Consider the following 24,921-nt stretch of genomic DNA (forward strand, 5'->3'; position numbering starts at 1 on the left):
ACAAGAGACGTACTTGTTTTGATGTATGGCTGGGTGACATATTATAAATATTACATCACATAACCACAGAGGATGCCAATCAATGTGAAATTTTTCTAGACAGCACTAAATGAACCATGGGTTCTTGCTTCTGAATACACTCCTTTAAGGCTCCTACTACTGCTTAAATGATTAATAGAAGACATATTGTCAGAAAATGTACTTAAAGTGAAAAACAGTAAACTGTAGAAATATCATTCATTTTTTAAGCCATTTTCAAGTGAAAATGTCCCATAAATTTACATAGAGGCCCTACTATTAGGCTCTGGGTAACAGCTAGAAGGAAGGCTGACCTCACGCTTTGCGGATGAAGGGCCAGGAAGATATTTTACCAAAAGGAAACAAATGGTGGCTACACTGTTTTGTAGAAACCCAAATGCCACAGGAACTCAGGATTCAGAAGTCTTACCGTGAAACTCTAAAATTTCTCAGGGGCAAATGAAGCACAGACTCCAGGATGAACAAAGCAGGGCTGCTGACAGACCACTGAACAGAACTCCCTCATCCACCCATTCATCTCACCCAAATGCAAGGGTGACAGTGCTTGTTAAAGCAGAAATAAAAAATAAGTAAAAGAAATTAAAAATCTAGAATTGCTAGAGAACAGGCCTGCTGCTCCACTCAAGCATCAGAGGCTGTGCAGTCGATGTATAACTGGATGGGCCCACATTGAATGTTCCCTCCACTGTTCTTAGTTCCTGTTTCTCTCAGAGGGTGAGCACTTTGCCGGTGGTGTGGGTGACTTACAGATTTCCTAAGGTAGTTCTGACCAGATGTGATTTCGGCTGTGTGTGGCCTCTAGAATCCAGCTCCTCATGGCAACCTTGACATATGTGCACTAACACACAGCCTCCCCAGCCCCAGCCCTCCACGGCTTCCAGGGGTTAACAGACCTGGAGTGGGGAAGGTGTGCTTGGAGGGTACCCAGGCCAGCCCAGGAGAACGATCACTGTTCTACAATCAAGCCCTCCCTAAAGAATCATGACCCAACGACCAACACTTGGGTAGATTCTGCAGGATAGTTCCTTGCTTGTTAAGTGCATTTGCTGACATCCAAGTGGATCTAATTCTAAATAGGCAGTGGGCAGCCAAGGTGCCCAAAGGGCCCTGCATTTCTCTACAAGTACTCAGCTTCTCAGATGGAACAGTAATTTCAAGCCACCTCCTGTTAACAGTTACCAAGTCCCCATTACACAGCCAGCACTACTTTCAGTATTGATAAGGCTTCAAAGGGCAAGAAGACGCAGTCCTGACTTTCTGGAAGCCATTCTCTGGATGTCGACATATATGAAGTAGTCAGAGAAATATACATGATGGAATATATAAAATGGTATGAGATGATCAAGGGGGAACTGTAACTGCTTGGGAGGACAGTATCTCAGAACACCAGAGCTGACAGGGACTTTAAGTATCCCTTAGTCCAGCAGTTCCTGACTGAGCATCAAAGTCACCTGTTGACTATTTTGTTGCATTTGGCACTAAATGAATCAAAACGCCTTGGATAATTCACAAGTATAGCCTTGGTTAAGGGTCACTGATCTAAACTGTCCTCCCCATTTTAAAGGTCCCACTGGCAAAACTGGACTCCACATCAGATCTTTTGATTTGACCCCTTACACCATGGATCTAAGTATTTTTTCCAATGTGACTAGTTACAATAACAACAAAAATAGTATTAGCTTTTCTTTTTCCTTTACAACCTTTTCTTTGAGACTGAACAGACTAAGGTGGAGTGGGAGATTTTCCTCACTCTATTACTCTCATTCTAAAAAAAAAATGCACCTACAGTTCATTTCACATATAACTCCATGAATAAGTGAAAAAGAATGAATGTGTGTGAATGTGTGCATACACACATGCATGTATATGTACATATATAAAATTTATTGGGCAATTTTAAAGCATTAAAACCAGAAATCTAAAGAAAAAAGTCGAAAAACAAACGAGAATTTCCCAAACGATTACTGGTTTACTAAAAATGTTAACTGAGAGAACTTTCTTGTACCTCCTGACCCTTCCAAGAGATATCTTATAATCAGTTGCTGCCAGAAGATAAAATGTTTTAAATGACCCCTTCGTAGCTGAAATCAAGCTGTTAAATTACTCAAAGTTGATAAGAGTAACGTTAAAGAAGAAAATTAAGTTCTAAGTGATTAACTTACAGGTTGATTTAGAAATTTTAATTATTCACTCGCTGGATATTAACCATATTTCTCCTAATAGAAATCATATTCAAATCGACAGTATCACATCCCAAATAAAAATCTTCATGAGGAAAAAAGATTTAGTGCATTTCTTTTGAAGTAGGGATAGAGCTTTATTCTAAGACGGCTTAAAAATAGTCTAAGATTCCTACAAAATTCTTCCCAGTAAAGAAGTACAGCTGAATTTCTGCTGTACTCTTGCTAACATGTATATGTATGTTTTTTTAACATACAGTGTTCAATAACCTTCACTATTTCTTACAGCTTTGCCTTTATATAAAATGTATGCCCTCAACTACATTCCTTCGTGGGTCACCACAGATTTAAAAATCTGAACCCCAATAGAACCAGTTCCTCTTGAACCATTATCCTTTCTCCCCAATCCTCCCAAACTTATTTTCCAGTAGTCCTACCTGCCTTACATTTCCTTCCTTCCTCCCTCCCTCCCTCCCACATTGATTCAGGTGGGGTGTTAATGAGAGCTCACATCATAATGGAGAGAAAAGCTACACTACACATATGAAAAGATCATTCAAAACATTTACAAAACAATAATAAAGAACAAGACATACAAAATTCCAAGTGTAGAGGAAAAATGAGTTTAGTAAAATAGGTTAGATCAAAAAGGCTCCCTAAAGAGAAGTGAGTTTGGATCAGGTATTTCAAAGCAGATGGTTCAGAAGTTGAGAGAAGAAAAAAAAGCATTTCTACCTGGAGCCCATCAAATCCCATTGTTGGTGGACACGGAGGCATAGCTTTATGGAACAAAGCCATATGCCTCATAGGATTTCCTCTTGGGATTGTACATAAGCTCCCTAAACCTTTGTGGGAAGTACCCTCTCTCTAAATAGTGACTCAGAAGCAGACAGGAAGATCTTACGACAAGGAGCAGGGGCCAGCAAAAAATAGCTCATGGGTCTAACCTGGCCTGCTGCATGTTTTTGTAAATAAAGTTTTACTGGAACATAGCATTGCCCATTCATTTACCAACTGTTCACTGCTACTTACGCACTATAATGGAAGAGTTGAATAGTTGCGACAGAGAACATATGACCTTCAAAGCATAAAATATTTAATATCCAGCCCTTTACAAAAAAGTTTGTCAATGCCTGTCCTATACCACTCAACATCTTTTCATGTTTCTTGACTCTTGTTTACCCTCAATGAAGGGAGACCCTGGCTATAGGGTACCCAAGGGGGAAAGTTTAATACAGCATGAAGGGGCCACTGATACTTACCAGACATCTACTATGCACCCCAGAATATAATATTATCTCCCCAAAGATGTCATTTTTCCCTTCTCACACGATGCTCAAACCCCTAGATACTCACCTGTATCTCTTGTAGTCTTCCTCATCCTTTTCCAGGCTGACTAGCTCATTGGGACATGCCACATTTCCCAGCAGGCTGAGGTACTCCAGAGCTGGTGTCACTTCTGCCAGGTGATCAAGCAGGCACTCCAAGTCAGTGATGTGACAAAGGTTAAGGATCTTGGTCCAGAAAGACAAAAGGCTTAGCAAGGAGCACAGACCATACCTGAGAGGCACAGCCTAGCAGCTGACTGAGTCCTGTCTGCTCCCAGGACAAGACGTGGGTGAGGGTTGAAATCAACTTGCTGTGGGTGTCTGGCATGGCTAGTTTTTCCCTCCTACTGTTTGGGACACAGCCCAGCTTTTCTCTGGGCAGGTGAGGTTAAGTCCAGATCACTTAAGAATGAATGAATGAGCTTAACTGTTTCACTGTACTTTTCTTTCCTATATAGTTCTATTTTTGTTTTAAATGATGAAGGGTAGATTCCATGTAGTAAAATATTTTACAATATGCAGCTCCATAAAACTTTATTTTTTCTAGTAATGAAAGCAAGAAATTACTTCCAAAGCCCTCATGAGAAATATACTGGTTCTCCTTTAGGGAGAAATTCATCATTAAAACGTGGGAATGGCACGGACGCAAACAGGGATTAGCAGCATCCTTTACGATCTGACAGCCTCTCGTGGAGCTAAGCATTGCTCAGTGGCCTCACTGGTGGCAATGAGACATTGGATTGGGTGAAAAGGAGAACAAAGCTAAGAGGAGAAGACAAACAGGACAGTTTTAGTGAAGCCAGGGAGGTCAGAAAGCATTTCCTGAGAATCTGTTGTGAAATCAATATTCTACGAAGGACAGAATGAAAAAGAAAAGGTGGGGCATAGTGGTGAGAGTGTTCGATGATCCATCCCCTCAGTGGGACCCACTGTTCGGTCAAGATAAACACTGAGACCCCAAACCAAATAAGGCAAGAGTCATAGATTCAGGGAATCACAGGCATTGGGAAGGACTAGTCCGCACATCAGCTCCCAAGCCACATACAGAGAGCTGAGCCCTAGGCAAGCTGATTCAGCAGGTTGTGAACAGAGTCATGGCTACCAGGGGCCTATCAATGAGAAGAGGTAGCCAGTATCAGCAGAGAGAACGGGGTTCTTGCCAGCGAATGCCTGCCAGCAGAGCACACAGGGGCAAACACATGATGGTGGATGCAGCATACAAGAGTCAAAGACTCAGGATACCATTCCCAGGAGAAAATAAAAATGAAATAAAAGGCTGCCCTTACTCTGTGACGATGCTCTCTAACCGTGGGATGTCATCCCAATTTTCTCATACTTCAGCTTGTCAGCTGAACTCCAAATCCAACCAATGTCTGAATCCAGTTCCTCACATATCTGCCAAAGGGTCACCACAAGAAAGCTCGTTCTACCTCTAACAACCATAAGAAGAGAGTTTTTCTTTCCCCAGGGACTGAATCTTCCTCGAATTCCCACCCCACTGTCTCCATTTAGCTACTTGGGAGTCACAAAGAATAAGTCATTCTTGTCTTCCATGTGATGGCCCTTCAGATGGTTGAAGCTCACATATCTTCCTTCAACCTTACATGTTCCAAACTAAGTTCCTTCAAGCACTGTTCATACACAAGCTATGTCAACATCATATACAAGAACAAGCACCGGACCCTGGGAGGGAGCAAGACCAAGACAGTGAAAAGGCAAAGCTCACAGGGCTTCCATCTGCCAACATCACGCCCCACTTCCTAAACAAAGACAGGACAATGGACAACAAAGTTATCGATCTTTCAAATCTTCAACCAATGACATCCAGGAATGACCACAAAGGATCACTGGAATGAGGATGATGGGAAAAGGAACACATGGAAAAGATGAGAAAGGAGGTCCCACCAAGGAGGTAAGCTTGAAATACAGCAGGTTTAAGTGGTCAGGAGTCAAAACATTAATGTGTTTCATCACCCAAGACAAAACACACTTACTACTTCTTAAAGTTCAGTCACCACACTCTTTAAGAAAATCATTTAAATAAAACCAATTAAAATGACAGTGAACAATTTCAGGGAAAACTTGCCTTTTCCAGCAGGTTCTATCTTTGGATCCTTCACAGTCATTACCAATACATTAAAAAAAGAAAAAAAAAAAAAAAAAGAAAAGGAATCTTGCCAGTACTCTACAAGTGCTGCCCTTTGACCCAGGCAGAGGCATCTCAGGGGCCCCCGTGCTTTGGAGTGTCTTCCTCAAAAATTTTTCAGTCGTAGTTTAGTACCAGGACTGCCTAGGGGCCAACAGCATCATTCAGGTAGGATACCCCATGCCTTCACTTGGACCTGCATGGGCCTCAGCCCCAGTCCTAGTTTCTCCCCTTCAAGGTTCTCTCCAATCCTCTGCCCCACACAGGGGACCCACTGGATGCTGCAAGGAGCACTAGGTCTCATGCCCATCAGGTCGTCCAGAAGCCTCAAGCCAGGTGCTAGTTCTAGGGGGGCAGCCAGACAGCTGATCACTCTTGCTTGCTGGCGCAGTATTTCTTTTGTGAGACTGCAAGAGAGTAGCCTGCCAAAACGGTGCTGATGTGTTGACGTGAGGTGATTAGAAGTATTTATGTGGACAATGGCCCTAGAGAACCCAGGGGAAGCCCTTTCTGCTATGGACGGCAAAGTCCAGGCCAAACCTATTACCCTCTTAGAGTCAAATTCCTTAAAGCTTCACCTTTTCTTCATCTCCTTCATGAAGGTGAGAACATGAAGGAATGGAACTCAAAACTGGCAAGATCTTCAAGTTAGGGAAACACTGGGCAACGGAGTTGGCTTGAAGTCCCAGTCATGCCTCAACATTTGGTGACTAGTGATGGGAAGCCTTGCATTCCACCATCCAGGGAAGTAGGCCCAGTATAATGTGAGTAAATCTTCGTACATAAACGTGCCACAGAGCTAACAGAGCTTGTGCGTGAGGGCTGCACGCTTACATAGGCCCGGGGAGGCCCTGGTAATAGAGTCACATGGTCACACATTTTCATAAAACCTGCAAACGTAGGTTACTTGAACCGCAATCAGTTAAGAGCATTGTCTTTCTCTGGTAGGACTTCTTCTGTCACACTTCTGCTTGAGTAGGATGATGCTGGAGTAACTGGAGTAGCTGGAGTAGTAACTCTGGGGACCTAAGAGGAAATGCTGAAGGAGTGGCATTGAATTAGGATTCAGTGGGTCTGTTTCTGTGGTTTGTAGTCATTTCTGTGTCTGTTACTACATCAGCACCAGTAGGAATGGCCTGCAGTAATATTTCTACCACCCACCATGCTGACACACACATGTGGGGACCAACGTAAAAACGACGATAAAACAGTTAATGAACTTATCAATTCAGAGAATATTTAAGTTGCTGAGTATGTATACACACACGTACTCAAACACAACTAACTTGAAATGTCTTGAAATCTTTTAGCTCATAGACGAGAGAAATGTGTAAGAGTTTTCCCAAAATTTAGTAATTCTAAAACTTTTACCAATAATTCAGTGGTGAAATTACCAATAATGAATGGTGAAACTGAAAGAAACATCCCTAAATATTAAAAATAAAAATCAATTTTCAATTAGATGGAATTATCTACTCTTTATAGAAAACACTACAAAATTTAATTACATAATGAACTTATAAGGGAATCTGCAGAAAAGAAATAGAAAAAAGTTCTTATACAGATACATTTAGTATCAAGGAGATTGTTTTCTAAATATTTTAATGTGCAGTATTCGTCAACCTAAAAAATTTTTAATTTGCTTTGATGTATTTTTTATTCCAAATAAACATTCATCTTCATACCTAATTTTGCATTTGTAATTATAGTCTTTGCCTTTAAGAGGGCCTCCTCAAATTATGCCAGCTTCATACTCCACAAAATCTGGATCCACCCCTGAACAGGAGGCCATGGAGAGGCAGACTCATTCAAACGTCTTGATCATGGGAATTTCTTGGGCAAAGGGTCTGCAGGCTTCACGAAGCTTCAGCCACCCTACGCCAATGAATCCAAGAAGTGCTGCATTCCTTGGAGCCGCAGAGCCTGCCTCCTTTAGGATATTTTGTGAGGCAGAAGCGAGTCCTCCTTCCTAAGCCTTCCAACTACCCGCTAAATGATCATTTGGGCTGGGCCAGGTGGTCCCCCCAAATCCACACTGTGAGAAATCACTAGCACCTACTCCGCGGGTGCTCTGGACCAGAGCATCATCATTATGTTGATACCACCACTGGAGGATGACACGCGAGAAGAAGTTTTAATTGGTTTCTTCGTCTCCTGGGTCAGTAAGGACAAGCACAGCCCTGTCTTGCATGATTGCGAGCTCAGAGACAGAACTTGTCACATTCCTTTCTGTCAAGTCGCAGAGAAAATTAACCAGAGGCAATCAGTGGAGGGAACTTGGTGTCCCTGGTTAACCAAGACTACCTCAGTGGAGCCACTTCCAGAGATTCTCCGAAGGGTGGTTTCATTTTTTCTCCTTTTTAAAATGTGAAGTTATCTGGCACAGTTTCAACTCTCTCCAGCTGCGTTCTCAGCACACACCTGGTTACCCTCATCAAGTCTTCTCCAGAGTACTTGCCATTTAGACTTTTTTCAGTGTTGTCTACAGAAAGTTGCCACTGCAGAGCCCAGCTGTCATGGCTAGGCTTGCCAACGGAGATTTTCTGCAGAGGGCCCAAGATCAAAGCCCCATCTTGCCTTGAAAGTTTGGAGCCCAAGGGAGGAGGGGAATCTCATGGTGTCACGTCCAGTTGCACAGGTCTGAAGCTGCTTCCCGGGTGAGAATGGGTACGTACATCTCTCTGTGCTCAGCTCCAGGTCAAAGGGCAGCACCTGTGACCACTGCGGGTATTTCAACCAGAGCTTATCCTGATAGAAGATTTTCAAATGCTAAACAGTCTACACGGCATATTAGATTCACACCCACACGTGTCAGAAATATTATCACATCCAGATAACAATTAAGAAAACTATGGTCAGGACTTCCCTGGTGGTACAGTGGTTACAAATCCGCCTGCCAACGCAGGGGATACGGGTTCGAGCCCTGGTCCGGGAAGATCCCACATGCCACAGAGCAACCAAGCCCATGCGCCACAACTACTGAGCCTGCGCTGTAGAGCCCATGTGCCACAACTACCAAAGCCCGCATGCCTAGAGCCTGTGCTCCGCCACAACAGAAGCCACTGCAGTGAGAAGCCTGCGCACTGCAATGAAGAGTAGCCCCCGCTCACTGCAACTAGAGAAAGCCTGCGCACAGCAACAAAGACCCAATGCAGCCAAAAATTAATTAATTAATTTTTTAAAAAAAGATACTTCTAAAAAGAAAAAAGAAAACTATGGTCAAAGATCACACAGTCTCTAAATGGCCAAGTCTATATTCAAACCTAGGCCCTATAAAATGATACTTCTCGTCATTTCCTAACACAAAAAGGAGAATTTAAAACACTGTAAAATGAGGGGTCATATGCTTTTGTGGGATATCATAAGGTTCTGTCATCCAGCTGCGCTCTGTACCTCAGTTGCTTTTCAATTTGGGCTTATTCATTTAAGGCATCGAGGCTTTGGCTAACAGTTAAGTGTTCAAAGAACCTGTAAAGTTTTGGGGTGTTTAAGTGATTTCATATATCTATATAACATGCCACTACAATCTCTCAACAATACTTCCAAATGTGTAATACCCAGTTTACAGGTACAGACCCTTCCCCAAGACAACATGGTAAGTTGCTATGGGAGCTCAAGTCTGGCCTTCTAACTCCACGCACTGGTCTCCTTACCACAGCCCAGCTGTGTAACATATAGCACTATTCTTTCTTCCTGTTGGCACTGTAATTCACACTGTCTCTTCATACATGTGCTTAAGCAAAGAGAAACAGAAAATAAAGAAATGAAGTGTGATTTAAAATGAAGTCAGCTTATCACCTTTCCCCTACCCACCCCCAAAAGGCAAGTGGGAGAGAATAATTTGATTGTGCAAAGGTTAACTATCTATATTTTCCTGACATTTGTGTTGTTCTCTTATTTAGGGTTGAGTATTCAGACATGATATGGCTGAGACTGTCCGTACTCATGGGTGAGCAAGAAGGAGAGAGTGTGAGAATATGAGTGTTGAGGAGAGGAAGTCCACTCCATGGCCAGTGACCACGGGACCAGTCCAAGCAAGCCAAAGGAAGGAGAGAGAGATAACCTATAAATATGAGATGAAGAGGTAGACTGGGACAACCAAGCTCTTAGGTCTACCAGAACAGGACCCCAAAGCTGAGGGCTGAACAGAAGTGGAACAAAGGGCTGGGAGATCAAGGAGGAAGTGTGCAGCTGGGAAGGTGAATTGAGAAGAAATGTGCCAGATGCTTGGTTTGGGTTCTGGAATCCCTCTCATATTTGTTCTACATTTGGCACGTGACTTGCTTTGGCCATGGGACAGCAACATCCATGATGCAAATAGGGCTTTAAAAGTACTTGTACATCAAGCTTTGCTCTTGGAGCATCCCTCCCACATGGAAAGGCCTGTGCTAGCCTGTTGGAGACATGTAGTCCAGCCAACAACCAGTACCAACCTCCAGATACATAAGCAAGGCCATCTCAGATCATCCAGCCGAGCCTCCAAATAACTGTGATTGCATGAGTGACCCAAGCAAGACTAGCAGAAGAACCATCCAGCTGAGCCCTGCCCAAGTAGCTGATGCACAGAACTGTAAACCAAAAATATTTGTTATTTTAAGCCACTAATTTTTGGGGTGGATTATTACACAGCAAAGCTAACTGACAAAGCCCTAGTCTAAGGCATTTCATGGAGTAACAATAGCAATATGGAACCTCATGACTGTTGTAGAGCCTGGAGTATTTCCATAAGTAGGGAGGAGAGTCAGTTGGCTAAAAAGGTCAAGTCAGGAGTATAGGATAAGAGAATGGCATGTAGTGTTACTGCTGCTTTTACCTGCCTTTCATCCTATAACTTCTTGGTCAAGTGCATGGGGAAAGTAAACCAATCTTCATGATCACACTGGTAGATCGGGGAGAAAGACGTCATGCTGCATCATGAAAAAGCTAACTAGTTATCTTTTGTATCTACTGGCAATAAAGTCCTTACAACAGTGTAGCGATATAACTGGCCAGATCTACAGCTACACACTGCCTTCCGCTGCAGTCCCTTTCACACCACCATCATTGCTCCCTGAGCATTACTGCTACAGATTGGAGAAAAGGACTAAACCAAGGAAAAACAAGAAGCCTGTTAATATCTGATGATAGCAACACTGAAAACAAAACTGTTATTCAGTCCACCTTACTCCTTTAAAAATGAGAAACATTCTGCACAGCAAAGGAATCCACCAACAAAACAAAAAGGTAACCCACTGAATGGGAGAAAATAATTGTAAATAATATTTCATAAGGGGCTAATATCTAAAATATACAAAGAACCCACACAACTCAATAGCAAAAGCAAAAAGAAAACCAATCCAATTATAAAATGGACAGAAGATCTGAATAGACATTTTTCCAAAGAAGACATACAGATGGACAACAGGTACATGAAAAGATGCTCAACATCGTTAATCATCAGAACCACCATGAGATTTCGCCTCACACCTGTTAGAATGGCTACTATCAAAAAGACAAGAAATAATGAGTGTTGGTGAGGATGTGAAGAAAAGGGAACCCTTGTGCACAGTTGGTGGGAATGTAAATTGGTCCAGCCACTACAGAAAACAGTATGACAGTTCCTCAAAAAATTAAGACTACCATATGATCCAGGATTCCACTCCTTGGTATTTATCCAAAGAAAACAAAAACACTAACTCGAAAAGATGTATGTACCCCATGCTCACTGCAGCATTATTTACAATAGCCAAGATATGGAAACAACTGAAGTGTCTATCGACTATGAATGGATAAAGAAACTGTGATACACACACACTCAATGAAATACCATTCAGCCATAAAAAACAATGAAATCTTGCCATTTGTGACAACACGGATAGACCTCAAGAGCATCATGCTAAGTGAAATAAGTCAGACAGAGAAAGACAAACACTGTATGATCTCCCTTATATGTGGAATCTAAAACAACAATAACGACATCAAGACCAAGCTCATAGATAGAGAGAAAAGACTGGTGGTTGCCAGAAGAGGGAGGGGGTGATGGGAGTAGGAGAAATGGTAAACCACTTTTTTGTTGCTATTGTTTTTAGTTTAAATAAATTGAAAAAGTTAACTAATTAATCCTAAAGTGGATCCCTGTGCATTTTCAGTATATTCTATGCCAGGTTATGAAAATGAATCCTCTAAAGTGGGAGACAGTAATGCTTAGTAAGTTCACATGAAGCATGAATATTAGTAGAATCTAACCTAATTAGACTAACCAGGTAATCTGCCAGGCATCAATACTTACTCAGTATCTCTTCAATTGTCAGTGGTAATAGAAGAAAGCAATACTATAACCTACGTATTTCAGATACACTGGTATCCAACAAATACTTTCCAATAATTGGTTATTACATAAATCAGTGGTTGATCAAAAAAATGAAAAATCACCCACTGATTCATCTGCAGACTGGGATTGCATGAAATGACATTCTCTCACGGCTGGTATGCCCTTCTTTTAATTGTTTTGCTCAGGCTGGTGCTAAAAGGAGCTTGCATTTCTCAGTATGCACCAATTAATACTACAGAGAAGCGGCCAGGAAGTGTGCTGAGTGAGAAGAGGAATTGAGTTTGGGATTAGCATTTGTACAGCATTTGCTGTACAGTCCTTGTGACTTCATCTGTGGGCTGTTAGGGAAGCCCTTCTCACTGTACCATTTTTTATATTGCCTTCTTGACAATATCCCGGGGCAGAGGCAGCTGGTTTTATAACTATGCAGAAACCTGCTTTGCTTATGTCATCACTGTACTTTGATTCCAACATGCAGAATAGTTTTTCACATATTCCTCTTTATGAGTTATTCTGATAGGCAGGTGAAAGCTGTAACATCACACACACACACAACAATGTGAAACAGGCTCTGAGAACATTACTTGACCATGGCCACACAGCTAAACATGATTAAGCTGACTCATGAACCCAAGTCCAACAACTCCAATACTCTACAGTGACGTGGGACACAGGATATGAGCATTGGGGTCCATAGGAGGAACCGTATCATCCAAACTCTAGTCTAATTATCCTTTTATTCTTAATTGATTTGAGAATATCATCCAGCTGATCATCCCAGACAGCTAAGGAACCCATATGACACACTGACTGTAATAATTTTTCAAACAACAACTAGGAAACTTGGTTGACCAAAGAATAGGAGAAGAAAAAAAAAAATCCATCAACATTTCATTATGATAAAGACTGATATTTACTTGTAGGCCTTCTCCTTCTTCTAAGAAAGTGCCTATTATCAATGGACACAAATAGCATATTTTACTGAATAAGGAAAATATTAACTTATGACTTACCATATAAACAGTGGCTAAAAATAATTGTGCAAATCAGTCTTAAAGCTGACATAAACATGTATGTTAATCTTAACATATTTATTTGGCTTTATTTCATACTCTATGGGAAAATGCCCCCATCCCATTTCTATTTCTAACTTACCATGTGAACAAGAACAAGTGATTAAACCACACCAGGTCTGAAACGCTCCATCAATAAAACAAGGTGACTGGACTTCAGGTCTGAAGTAACACAGTAAAATGGAATGAACTCTAGATCTGGCCACAGTTGAGACTGAATCCGGGGCCTAGCATCTTGTTAAATGTCTGGCTGTGGGTCTGTATTTCACCTCTTTCCTCATCTAGGTAAATGGACAAACCACACCCTTCTCAAAGAGTTTGGAAAGAATGAAAAATAATACACTTAAAGTTACCTAGCATAGTGTCTGATCCACAGGAGTGCTCAACAAAGAACAGCTGATGATGGGCTTCCCTGGTGGCGCAGTGGTTGAGAGTCCGCCTGCCGATGCAGGGGACACGGGTTCGTGCCCCGGTCCGGGAAGATCCCACATGCCGCGGAGCGGCTGGGTCCGTGAGCCATGGCCTCTGAGCCTGCGCGTCCGGAGCCTGTGCTCCGCAACGGGAGAGGCCACAACAGTGAGAGGCCCGCATACCGCAAAAAAACTCCCCACCTAAGCGAGCTGGCACTGTGCAGGCATGGAGGTCCACAACTCTAACCTGGAGGAGCTGTGTGGCTTACACTGAATAAAGGTTCTGATTCCTTTCTTAGCCTCACTACAGAATCCAGAGCAACTAGGACCTTTGAGTCTCATCCCAGGGTGCTAGATCCTCCCCCACTTAAGGAGAAACCACACAATAGAGTGGCTCTCCTCTGCCCTTCTCATCATCCTAGTACCACAAACACCCCAGAGGGCAGAGCTGGGCCAGGGCTTCCCACTTATCCTCCACCTGAGCCCCTTCCCCCTTCTCTTTGGCCAAAAGCATTCCCCAAGCCTGAGCCAAAGCCTTCCAGGAACCTCCTTGAAGGCCAAGGTTGCTTGGAGGTACTACCCCCTGCTTCCCACCAGAGGTCGCCCTCCCACACAAGCCTAAGCAAACAGAACCCGGCTTTGCCTTCTCGGCAGCAGTAACATTATTTTCTTTCTCTATTTTTATCTATTAAAAAGATTTCTTTACAGCCATAACTTAGATCTCTACACTAAAATGGAGCAACAGGAAGATATAATGGTGCATTTCATTTATGAATGACCTGTAATAAATTACTCCGAAGTGTCCCGAGTGCCAGGAGACACAACGCTTTGTCTGCCCACGGACTGTATTTCACCTGCTTTAATTTATCTGACACATAAAACTCATTTGACATTTCGCAGGTATTTGTTGGGGGCGGGGGGGGGGTGGCCTGCGGGAGGGGACCACTGCGAGGCCGGGAGGAGAGTGTGGGTGGCGGCAGAGCCAAGGATATTTGGTTCTTGTTGAGGGTTAAGGTGTGGAGCCTGGGTAACCCTGGCAACACGAGGTCATCCCCGAGCAGATTGTTGTCCAAGATGAGTTCCTCCAGGCTCCCGAACTCGCTCAGTCCTTCCAGTGACCTGCAATGACAAAGGCAACAGGAAAAATGATCCTGCACTAAATCAGAGAGGCCATTATGAGCCGAAATAAATATTTTAACCTTCCCTTTCAGGATTGGGAATAGTTTGGGCTTGGTGCCTGTCAGCAAAGTGAATGACAAGAATTAGTAGCGGGAGCCGGGGCGGGGGCGGCGGGGGAGAAGGGGCCGCTGGCACTCACCGCATCCTTCACGCATTGCCAACATGAAGGATGAGGGTCACTTAGTGAGTAGCCAGGATCCAAAACAAAGGGCTTCAGATACGGCCTGCAGGATAAATTTGTCAATGTCTTGTGCCTTCAGGCACCCAGCCTCAGCTGACCCTAACCTCCATTCCCAAGATAAATAACTCTGTCACAGTTCACCTTCATTCCCTGGACACAAATTTAAGTTGTCATCCATCATTCCTGCCCAGAAATATCATACCCCTCTTACAATAATAAATATAACTTCAAGTATCATTTCTTAGCGGTTCTCCTCTACACAGTCCTAGGAAAAAGCAAGGAAGGTTTCCTTTCTCTGCATTCACCGCCTTTGACTTTTTCTCCCCTCTGCTTTTTTTCCTTACTAATCACTTAATTTGCTTCTGCCCAGTGTCCCTGTGACCGCCTCAAAAGGCAAGATATCTGCGGAAGCACGGAATCACTCCAGTCTGAATGGCTGTTTCTTTCTCTTTCATGATTTGTATTTGTTTTTGTTTTTGTTTGTGGGGGGGGAGGTGAGGTAAGGAAGGGGTTGCGGGAATTTCTGCCTCAAGGCTCCTGACTTGACGTTTACTGTTTTAATTTATGGAAAGTGGATTTCTCACTTCATTTCTTTGAAAAAAGTGCCGAATGCAGCAAATGGAGATGTCAGGGCAGTAAAGAAACAGGCATCGGAAAGAATTAAGTACCCGGCTCAGAGAGAAAAAAAAGTATCCGGGGAAAACAGCCCTGTTAATAGACGTAGCTGAAAGTTAACTCTTAAGGTTAGGGGCACAGGGCTGCTGGGGGTGCAGGCAGCGAGGGGCAGCTGTGCGCATGTGCCTGCCCGGTGCACGCAGATGGTAATTACAGAAAGCTGCCCGGTGGAGGGACTCACACGGCCACATGCTCCCAGCTCGTTCACCTGCCAGACCCAAGAGCTGTGCTGAGCTTGCACAGGCTGACAGCTGAGCTACGACGTTGACCAGAGGGTGGACTCACACAGGGTTGCCTGGCTGTTCTATAAAATGCAACGAATCGGGGAGATGTTGTCTAAGCTATTTATGCATTTACTGATGGCCCTTCCATCACAGACGCTCCTGCTTGCGTGTGCAATGCCGGTACATGTGATGTGACTGTTCAGTGCCTGTATATATGGTGTGAGTGTGAACTTGAGCACCAGACCTTTCTGAATACATCCATCTCTCCCTTGTGGGACCTGTGTCAATAGGACTCCAAAATCAAGAGGAGGTGAAAGATGCCTGGTGAAGAAGCAATTCAACCCCCAGACTCCACTGGGCCCAGAGCTCCACCAGCAGCCCCACTCCTGCCCCAAACCTCCAGGTGGTCCCAGCCACGGCCCAGCACCCAGACCACGTCTAATCCCGTAACTGACACTACTTGCACCGTAGCAGGGGGGCAATACCGCATACACTTGGGGTCAAGGGTCAACAGGGTCACCAAGTTCCATTTCCTCCTCCTCTTCTCTCTCCTTCCTCAGGTTTCAGGAAGGCAAAACAAAATTTATACACGTACAGTCAGGAAGGCCTGGGGTTTTACTTCTGTGCCATCATTTACTTGCAGCCTGAATTGGGGCATCTCAACAACCCCCTTGAGTTCCCTTCTTCTGTGCTGACCCAGCTCACAGGATCTTACAGGGAATACGTGGGAGAGGACTAACAACCTATTAGCAAATACTGGTTTCTTTCTTCTCCTTCCTCATTGATTTTTCTGGAAGCCCTGACCTTTGGTCAGGGGTGTGGGGGGTGGTTCAGGATGCAGGGGGTGGGCAGAGGAGGACATGTGCAAAGGTGTGTAGTAAGTGTGGCTTCTGCACAGAAACTTCAAGCCTCCTTGAAGCCCCTTCCTCCTTGGGGGTTACTGAGTGCTGATCCCAAAGTGTCAGGACTATAGCCCCCGTTTACCTCAAGGGGAGTCGTGGCCACCTCCCCATCGGGGCACCTAATGCATGGCTAATCAGTCCTTTGTGCACGAACATCAGCTGGACTCTGGTCAAAGGTGGCATCCAAATACACGTTGTCCCGGAGTTATGTTATCCAAATATAATACTTTTATCGTGAGAGTCAGCAAAGGGTTGGCAACTGACAAGCAGAAGAAACTTCCTTCCAAGAGTGCTTCAGGGGAGGCATAAGACAAAATGACACCACATGGTGAGGACAAAGCCGGGAACGCTAGAAGGAGTGCCCCCAGAGATGCCTTTCCCTCCAGGGTGGGCTCTGGGGCAGAGCTCAAAACAGGAGGGAGACTTCAGAGAGCACTTGGGAAGCTCAGGCTCAAACCCCCTGTCACCTGTCTGGTTCGAGATCCTTTTTGCCATGTCATATTGTTAGCTGCTCAGTTAAAAGGCAGGTTACGGGGCGGGGGGGGTTGCTAATTAATAAATCCCTGTCTTCATGTCATCACTGGGGTGTGCACTTGGTGATTTAATCAGCTAAATTCAGAGCTGAGGGATTGGAGGGACAGGAGGCAGAGAGCGTAATGAAGGATAAAACTGGAGGGGACAGGATTTCTGGAGCTTGGCTGGCATGTGGAAGGCAATAAACAGATGCTTGGAAGGTGCTTTTCGTTTTTACTTTTAAAATAAGTTTATTTTTGTGTTATTGCTATTGTTGTTGTTGCTGCTTTCCTGGAAGGAGACGGGGAAAGAAATTATGTGGGTCAATCTTTGAGCTCATACCCCTATATACAAGATGCCTGCAGAGATGTGTGCTACTAAATGACAAGGCAAAAAAGGCTGTAAGGGTCCACACAGATCTATGCTGTTCAAGGGACAGCTATGGTAGCTACAAGAAAAAGATGGCAGGACTGGAATTTCTCCCCTATAACCTTGTGTGTGGACAGCAAAATGCACCCCAGACCCAAGAGCCCTGGTGGAGGAGGTGAGTGTCATTCCACGGTCACCCACCAGCTTGGTTGGCTGTGGCTACAAACGCCTGAGGGGTGGGCTGGGAAGGCCAGGCAGGCCTGAGTGCCACGGACAGGGTCTGGACAGGGAGGGCAAGGCACAGCCAGCTGGAGAGAGGTCTTCCCGGCCCAGCAAGGAGATGTCAAGGGCAGGCAGGGAGACCCGGTGTGCGGTCCGATCCGTGCCAGGTGGTTTGCTCTGGAAACCTAATCAGCACCTCCAAAGTGCACTGCAGGCTGCCGGCCTCCGCTCCACCAGCGGGAAAGCTGCCCATTATGTCACCCACAGGTACCATCTTGGTTACCTTGTTCGCAGGGCTCCGGCTGGGCTCCCCTAGGAGCCGCTGCAGCTGCTGGGAGAGTCCTAGTGCCTTTTCCAAAGGCACATCAAATGACAAAACATCACAATGCATTCAACTCCAGCGGATTCAAACAGAGAGAACTTTTAAGTTTCCACTGTAATTAACCCTATCCTCGTTAAGATAATTATGATCAAGCTTCCTGTCAGAGTTAATATCCCAGCATCATTGCCCGTGGCTCCCACTCTGCCTTCATTAGCTTACAAAAACAGTGGCGCTAAACAGGCCCCTCGCCCTCTGCAAGTCAGGCCAGTGCTGTGAGCCTCACAGAGGGAGGGACCTCAGGCAGGGCAGCAGGGCCTCCTGGAACCCCAATCCCTTCTGCTCCTGGGTGGGCGCACACTCAGTGGCCTCCATCCTTTCCCCAAAAGTCGTCAGAACAGGGAAGGAGAAGGGCCCGGACCAGAGCAGGGCTGGGAGGTTTGGGCAGAAGAGGTATTCAAATGTAGCTCCCCCCTTTTCAGCAAAAAACCAGCCAGGAAAACCATCAGAAGACACATCCAGAATTCCCGGTTCAAGAACTGCCCTTCTCTTTCCTGGGGTACAGGCCATGGTCAGAACTAGACCTCTCTGCCCTCAGCTCCCAGCCTGTTTGGGGATGATAATTCTGCCTGACACGAGATGGGCAGGGAACGGGGAGACAGTTAACCACAGACCCTGGGAAAGAAAAGTATCCCTTTGTGGAACCAGAGTTGCCTCAAATCCAGAACAAATTAAGAAAAGAAGATTTCTACTAAGGTCTTTATCTGCTCCCTCTGTGATATCTACCTAAATATCCATATACATATTTTTAACTGAGACAACGGAGAGGACCTAACCCATGTATCTGATGTCTACCACACTGGCTACTTCTGCAGACCTGCTCAGGCCAGGCACTGCCTACTCTGTAATGGTCTTTCTGCATGACTCCTGTCTGCCCAGCTCCCAACAAAAAGGGATCTCAGTGCAACCTCCAAAATACCTAGAAAGTTGTCAAAAGCACAGTAAGGGCTCAATGCCTTTTAGCCAACTGACTACTGATCAGCCAGGAGCCTGTGGGTTGCGGAGAAAAACGCTGCCGATAGCATGGCAAGGGCAGGACAAAGAGCAGGCCTCAGGGTGACCGGCCAAGGGCTAGCAGGGCAATCTCTCCATCTGCATTCTTTCAGAGGCCAGAGTGCCTCCCTCTCTTTACCCCAAGGCCAAGTGACTGAGAACAGGCAGAAGTGACATTCGGCAAATCTGCGCCTGTATACCAGTATTGGTTACTAAACTATTTCAGTAATTCCTTACCAATTGGTAAAAAATTGCAGCTCTCAATACCCTGGGTGCCCCACCCTGTTACCCTGGCCACTCCCCAGAGCTCCCAGACCTTTCCTGTGTTCAGCAACTAAGTGGTTAATGTCCCTCTCACCCTCATCACACAGGGCCTTCAAGGACCCTGCTTCAGCCAAGATCTTTCTGACTGGTCAGTGCAACTGTTAAATAATTTAAACATCGCACTTGAGAGCAGAAATAGCAACTTGTACACTTTACTCCTCCCCACCATGCCAAGTACAATGTCTGGCACACAGCAGGTTCTTGGTGAATGTCTACGCACAGACTTACAACAGAGGCCATGACCAAAGCTACAAGGACAGGACAGACAGCACAGAGCTACACGCGAGGAACAAAGGAAGAACTATGAGAATAGGAAAATTGTGGTATGACTGCTCCCGTCCCAGAAAATGGCCCAGTGGCACAAACATTTTTAGAAAGGCTGTTCATCTAACCCATGAGCAGAATCCTTTCTTTCTGCCATAAAACAATTTTATATCCTATTTAAATGAATATATATAACTATAGATAGTACATAATATATAGTATATTACTATAGCTAGTATATACTATAGTGTCACTGTACATAGCGTTATATGTACAGTTGGCACTATGTATTTTCTACACATTTTTCTGTCATTCAGGTCACATAACCAGGGGTATATGTACAAATAATAATATAAATCAACTGTCTATATGGTAAGTATATCAATAGAGGAGGAATGTGTCTTTAAAAATTAGGAGAATGTGGAAAAGGCTCTAGGCTATGTAAGACAGTGTATAGTGACGTCATGTGACAGTATATCACATGGAATTTGTCAAAGTCACTTTCAAAGCCCTATGGAGCCCCCTGTCAGGATGGATGATCCCTGATCTTCTGAGAATAAAATTCAAAAACGGTATAAGAGATCTGAACCCAAGACCAGTCAAAAATCTAAGGTAGTTAGGTGTTTGTTAACTCTATGTGGGATCAAGTCCAAAGCCATCATGCACCATACTTAATAACAGTACAACAAAGAAAGAAACTGTTAAATATGATCCCTCAAGAATTATGGAGAACGAGCAAGGAGCTAGGAGCCCAGAAATGAGTGCCTGCATTTCCAGTTATTTGAAAAGGAAGGTAAAATTCTATAAACTTTAGATTGATAAGTTCATAAACTTACCTACATGGAATTCTAGTCAGACTGTAGCTCTGAAGAGCCATTATTTTCTTGTCCTATATTATAGGACAATATAAATCACGTATGTGATCATGTAACCCTTTTCAGTTTTGCTGCCAGGAAGCTCAGAACTAAATTATGACCCAACTGTAAAAAGGAAGTACCCCATGGTCTCTATATCTGCTTTCTAACTTCACTGTCAAGGCTTATAAATATTTTATAGACTATCTATATATTGTTATATGTTTTACTAATTCAATACAATTTAATATAGCATAGCTTCTCAAACAGGCAGTTTCTGTGCATTAAGGACAAGTTCTGTGAGGCCAGCTATTAACGCGGATGGCTGACTAGGAATAAAGATGTATACTGCATCCCCATTTCACAATGTCTTTGAAAAGAATACTACTAATTCTAATGACATCCTTGTGGCAGAAAAGCAAAAAGTGGACTAGAAAATGACCACTTTAGCTAGAGTCATAACCGGTTTGAAAATATACCTGAAGAACACTAATTAACGGCTCAGCTTGCTCTGGGGGAAGGTTCTGGGGACTTTGGTCCTGATGTTTTGCCAATGACTTGGTTAAGGACAGGTTTATCACATTTATGGAGGCCAGCACCTAGAAAGATATTTAAAAGGATGCAGTAGGAACCAAAATGATCCTGCTAGAATCAAGCCACTGTTTCAGCCCAACAAGATGACATTTTTCAACATCTAATGTAAAGACTACCCCAAAATACCCATTTAACTAAAACATTCAAAGGCAAATGAAAATTGGGGAAAACGTTTACAATCTCTCTGATAGCGTAAGGTTTAACATCCTTAATATGAAAAGAGTGTTTGAAAATCATTAAGGAAAAGCTGAAAGCCCTAGGATAAAAATGATCAAAAGACATGGAGAGAAAATACACCAGGAATGCAAATGGTCAATAATGAAAATGTGGGGTGAAATTTCAGCTTCATTGGGAATCCAAAATATTCCAATTAGACGAGATATTTTCACCTTACTAGCAAATGCACTGCTTTCTTAACTCTTAACATAGTCTTGTCAAAAGGTCAAGGTAACACTAATGGCAGAGTGAAACTGTTATAACCTTTCTGGATGTCAATTTATACTAAAGCCTTAAGAATTATCACCTATTCCTCCAGTAATTCCAAGAATTTATTCAGCAAATATCTAAGAAGTCTATATGGTTTAAATATGTTCACTACAGCATTATTTATAACAACACTGTAAACAAGCCTAAATGCCCAATGATAGAGGAACTATTAAATAAAGCTCAAAATATCTGTATGATGAAACACCATGCAGCAACTTTTTCTTAATTAATTAATTAATTTATTTATTTTTGGCTGCGTTGGGTCTTCGTTGCTGCGTGTGGGCTTTCTCTAGTTCCAGCGAGCAGGGGCTACTCTTCGTTGTGGTGCGTGGGTTTCTCATTGAGGTGGCTTCTCTTCTTGTGGGGCATGGGCTCTAGGTGCAGGGGCTTCAGTGGTTTTGGTACGCGGGCAGTTGTAGCTTGCGGTCTCTAGAGCGCAGCCTCAGTAGTTGTGGCGCACGGGCTTAGGTGCTCCGCGGCATGTGGGATCTTCCTGGACCAAGGCTCGAACCCGTGTCCCCTGCATTGGCAGGCAGATTCTTAACCACTGCGCCACCAGGGAAGCCCCCATGCAGCAATTTAAAATGATATTAAAGGCAGATATCTATGGATCCAGTAAAACTGTCACATTATGTATTTAAGCACCTAAATTAAGTTATAATACATGTAATACACCAAGATCTCATGCATGGAAATTAAAAGGCATCCATGTGCTCGCCTCCACTCTCTACACAAATTTTCATCTGTACTATGTCTTCCATCTTGATGGTTAAGAGTCATTAGTCTTTTTTTTTAATAAATTTATTTTATTTATTTATTTTTGGCTGTGTTGGGTCTTTGTTGCTGTGCACGGGCTTTCTCTAGCTGTGGCGAGCAGGGGCTACTCTTCGTTGTGGTGCGCAGGCTTCTCATTGTGGTGGCTTCTCTTGTCGAGGAGCACGCACTCTAGGCGTGCAGGCTTCAGTAGTTGTGGCGCAAAGGCTTAGTTGCTCCACGGCATGTGGGATCTCCTTGGACCAGGGATCGAACCCGTGTCCCCTGCACTGGAGACAGATTCTTAACCACTTCGCTACCAGGGAAGTCCCAGGAGTCATTAGTCTTTGTTAGTTGTTTCTAGTTTACAAACTGCTGTTAATACACAATCTTGTACACTGGGACTTTAATGACAATTCTGTACACACACACATTGATGCATACATACATATCCACATATCTAGCTGTAGATGCATGGATGGATGGATGGATAGATAGACAGATCCCAGATATACATCACTAACCCTTAAGTAATGAGTTTATAGGATTTTTTCCTCCTCTTTCACAGTTTTCACTAGTTATTAGATTTTCTATCATGAGTAAGTATCTTATAATCAGGAGAAACTCCAGTAAATATTACTTTTAAATAAAACAAAACCATTTCCCAAACAGAATATGGAGGAGGCTTAGCTAAAGAGGAGTGTGTATAAAGGGGGCTTAGTTAGCATGAATCTCCAGAGTGGGGCTGCCACCACAGAAGCTAATCTGATCGTAATCCACCCTACTGGCCCCTCAGGAACTCTACTGGGAGCTTTGTTTCAATTCTCGGTGCCAGACTCCAAGGAGCATGAGCATTCGGAAACACTGCGTGACCAGAACCACCAGCTGGTTTGGAAGGGTGTGAGGAACGGTGACTGAGACCGTCAAGATTACCTAACCAGGAAGAGAGGAGGCTTAGTTGTTTCAAAGTAGTGAGTCTATGGCCTGCCAGAAGGCAGAATCAAAAACAAATTTTGTGATTTGAGAAAATGATGTAATCTGGGAGGAGAGGTCTTGAATCAATTTTTTACAAACTTCTAAAAATAGAGAGCTGTTTTTGCCAAAGGACTGAGCTACCTTATGAGTCATTATATGAATTTGATCAGAGACTGGGAATCATAAAGGATGTTCACAGGGAACTTCTGCATACAGAAGATGAGATTCGGGCTTCCCTGGTGGCACAGTGGCTGAGAGTCCGCCTGCCGATGCAGGGGCGCGGGTTCGTGCCCCAGTCCGGGAAGATCCCACATGCCGCAGAGCGGCTGGGTCCGTGAGCCATGGCCGCTGAGCCTGCGCGTCCGGAGCCTGTGCTCCACAACGGGAGAGGCCACAGCGGTGAAAGGCCCGCGTACCGCAAAAAAAAAAAAAAAAAAAGATGAGATTCAGTGACCACTAAGATTCTATCCAGATTCTGTGCTTCTCTGACTGGAGCTCCTTCTGCTATAACCACAGTTCACAAGGACTGCCAAGAGCCACTTCTTCCCTGCCAGAAGGGTCCCCTTCTGACCCAGCCTGGTGGAAAGAGGGCAGCAGAGAGCTCTAGCTCTGTCATTCCCCCTCACACTCAACTCTGTACCTTATTCTGATCTTCTAGCTGGAATTGCGCAAGGTCTCTTTAATGCTTCCCTAACTAGGGGCACATCCCCATAATTAAAGAGGCACATGTCAACACACTTACAGCCTCTTACAGCCAATAAACCAGATGTCAGAGCCACAGCATTGTCTGCATGCATCACAGTCTTCTTCCTAGACACGCAGACTTGGAGTCCTAGGGGGATTTTAGGGTGTTCCATTCTCCACTTCACAGAAGGTGACCAATGCTCAGAGAGGTCAAGTGGCTTGACTGAAACCATACCTAGTAACCAAGACGTGTCTAGAACTTTTGGACATACAGAGCAGTGCTCCCTCAACTAAACCGTGCTAAACTACCTCTAAATAATTTCTAGTGGAGGTCTGGAAGTGGAAATTCACCACTGCCACATTCCTTACCAAAACACACACAGTATATCTCTTTGTAATTCATTCATTATACGTCCTCAGTTGTAATGATCAACCTAGATGGTCTTCATATTCTTTTTCCTTTCGATCTCTACTCCCGTCCTAGCCCTCCTAGAACAATCCCCTGAAGAACGAGTTCTTATAGTTTTTCTAATGTGGTTCTCACGAGGTTAAGTATTCATTAGGTAGGGCTGGGTTGAAATTTACCAGCTAACGGTCCCCTTGGCATGTACCTCTATAGCTTATTCATTCATTTACAAAAATGTAGTGCGCGCCAACTCGGTGCCTAGCATTCTGCTAAACTCTGGGGCTGCGGAGATCGCTGAGGCATAGTCCCCTACTGTTAAGTAGCAGATACAGACAAGAAAGCGGGTGCCATTGAATGCAGGGTAGTGGGTTAGACTGGGATGATAAGCACTACTCCGGGTGGGGAGGGCTGGCTCAGGGAGAACTTCAAAGAGGAGATGGGCTTGAGCAGACAAGTCT

The 24,921-nt window shown here is 44.1% G+C and overlaps 1 protein-coding gene across 2 annotated transcripts in view; it reads right to left on the minus strand.

The window, feature by feature from the left end:
* LRMDA (leucine rich melanocyte differentiation associated) overlaps positions 1–24,921 on the minus strand; it is a 1,262,633-nt gene that overhangs the window by 503,593 nt on the left and 734,119 nt on the right. For both annotated transcript variants that reach the window (XM_060033721.1, XM_060033722.1), the window contains 2 exons: positions 14,477–14,605; positions 3,576–3,713 (listed from right to left, as the gene is read on the minus strand). In XM_060033721.1, the coding sequence (XP_059889704.1) occupies positions 3,576–3,713; positions 14,477–14,605 (267 nt within the window). The remainder of the gene's footprint in view (positions 1–3,575; positions 3,714–14,476; positions 14,606–24,921) is intronic.

This window comes from Delphinus delphis, chromosome 16 (assembly GCF_949987515.2).
Source record: "Delphinus delphis chromosome 16, mDelDel1.2, whole genome shotgun sequence".
NCBI lineage: Eukaryota > Metazoa > Chordata > Mammalia > Artiodactyla > Delphinidae > Delphinus > Delphinus delphis.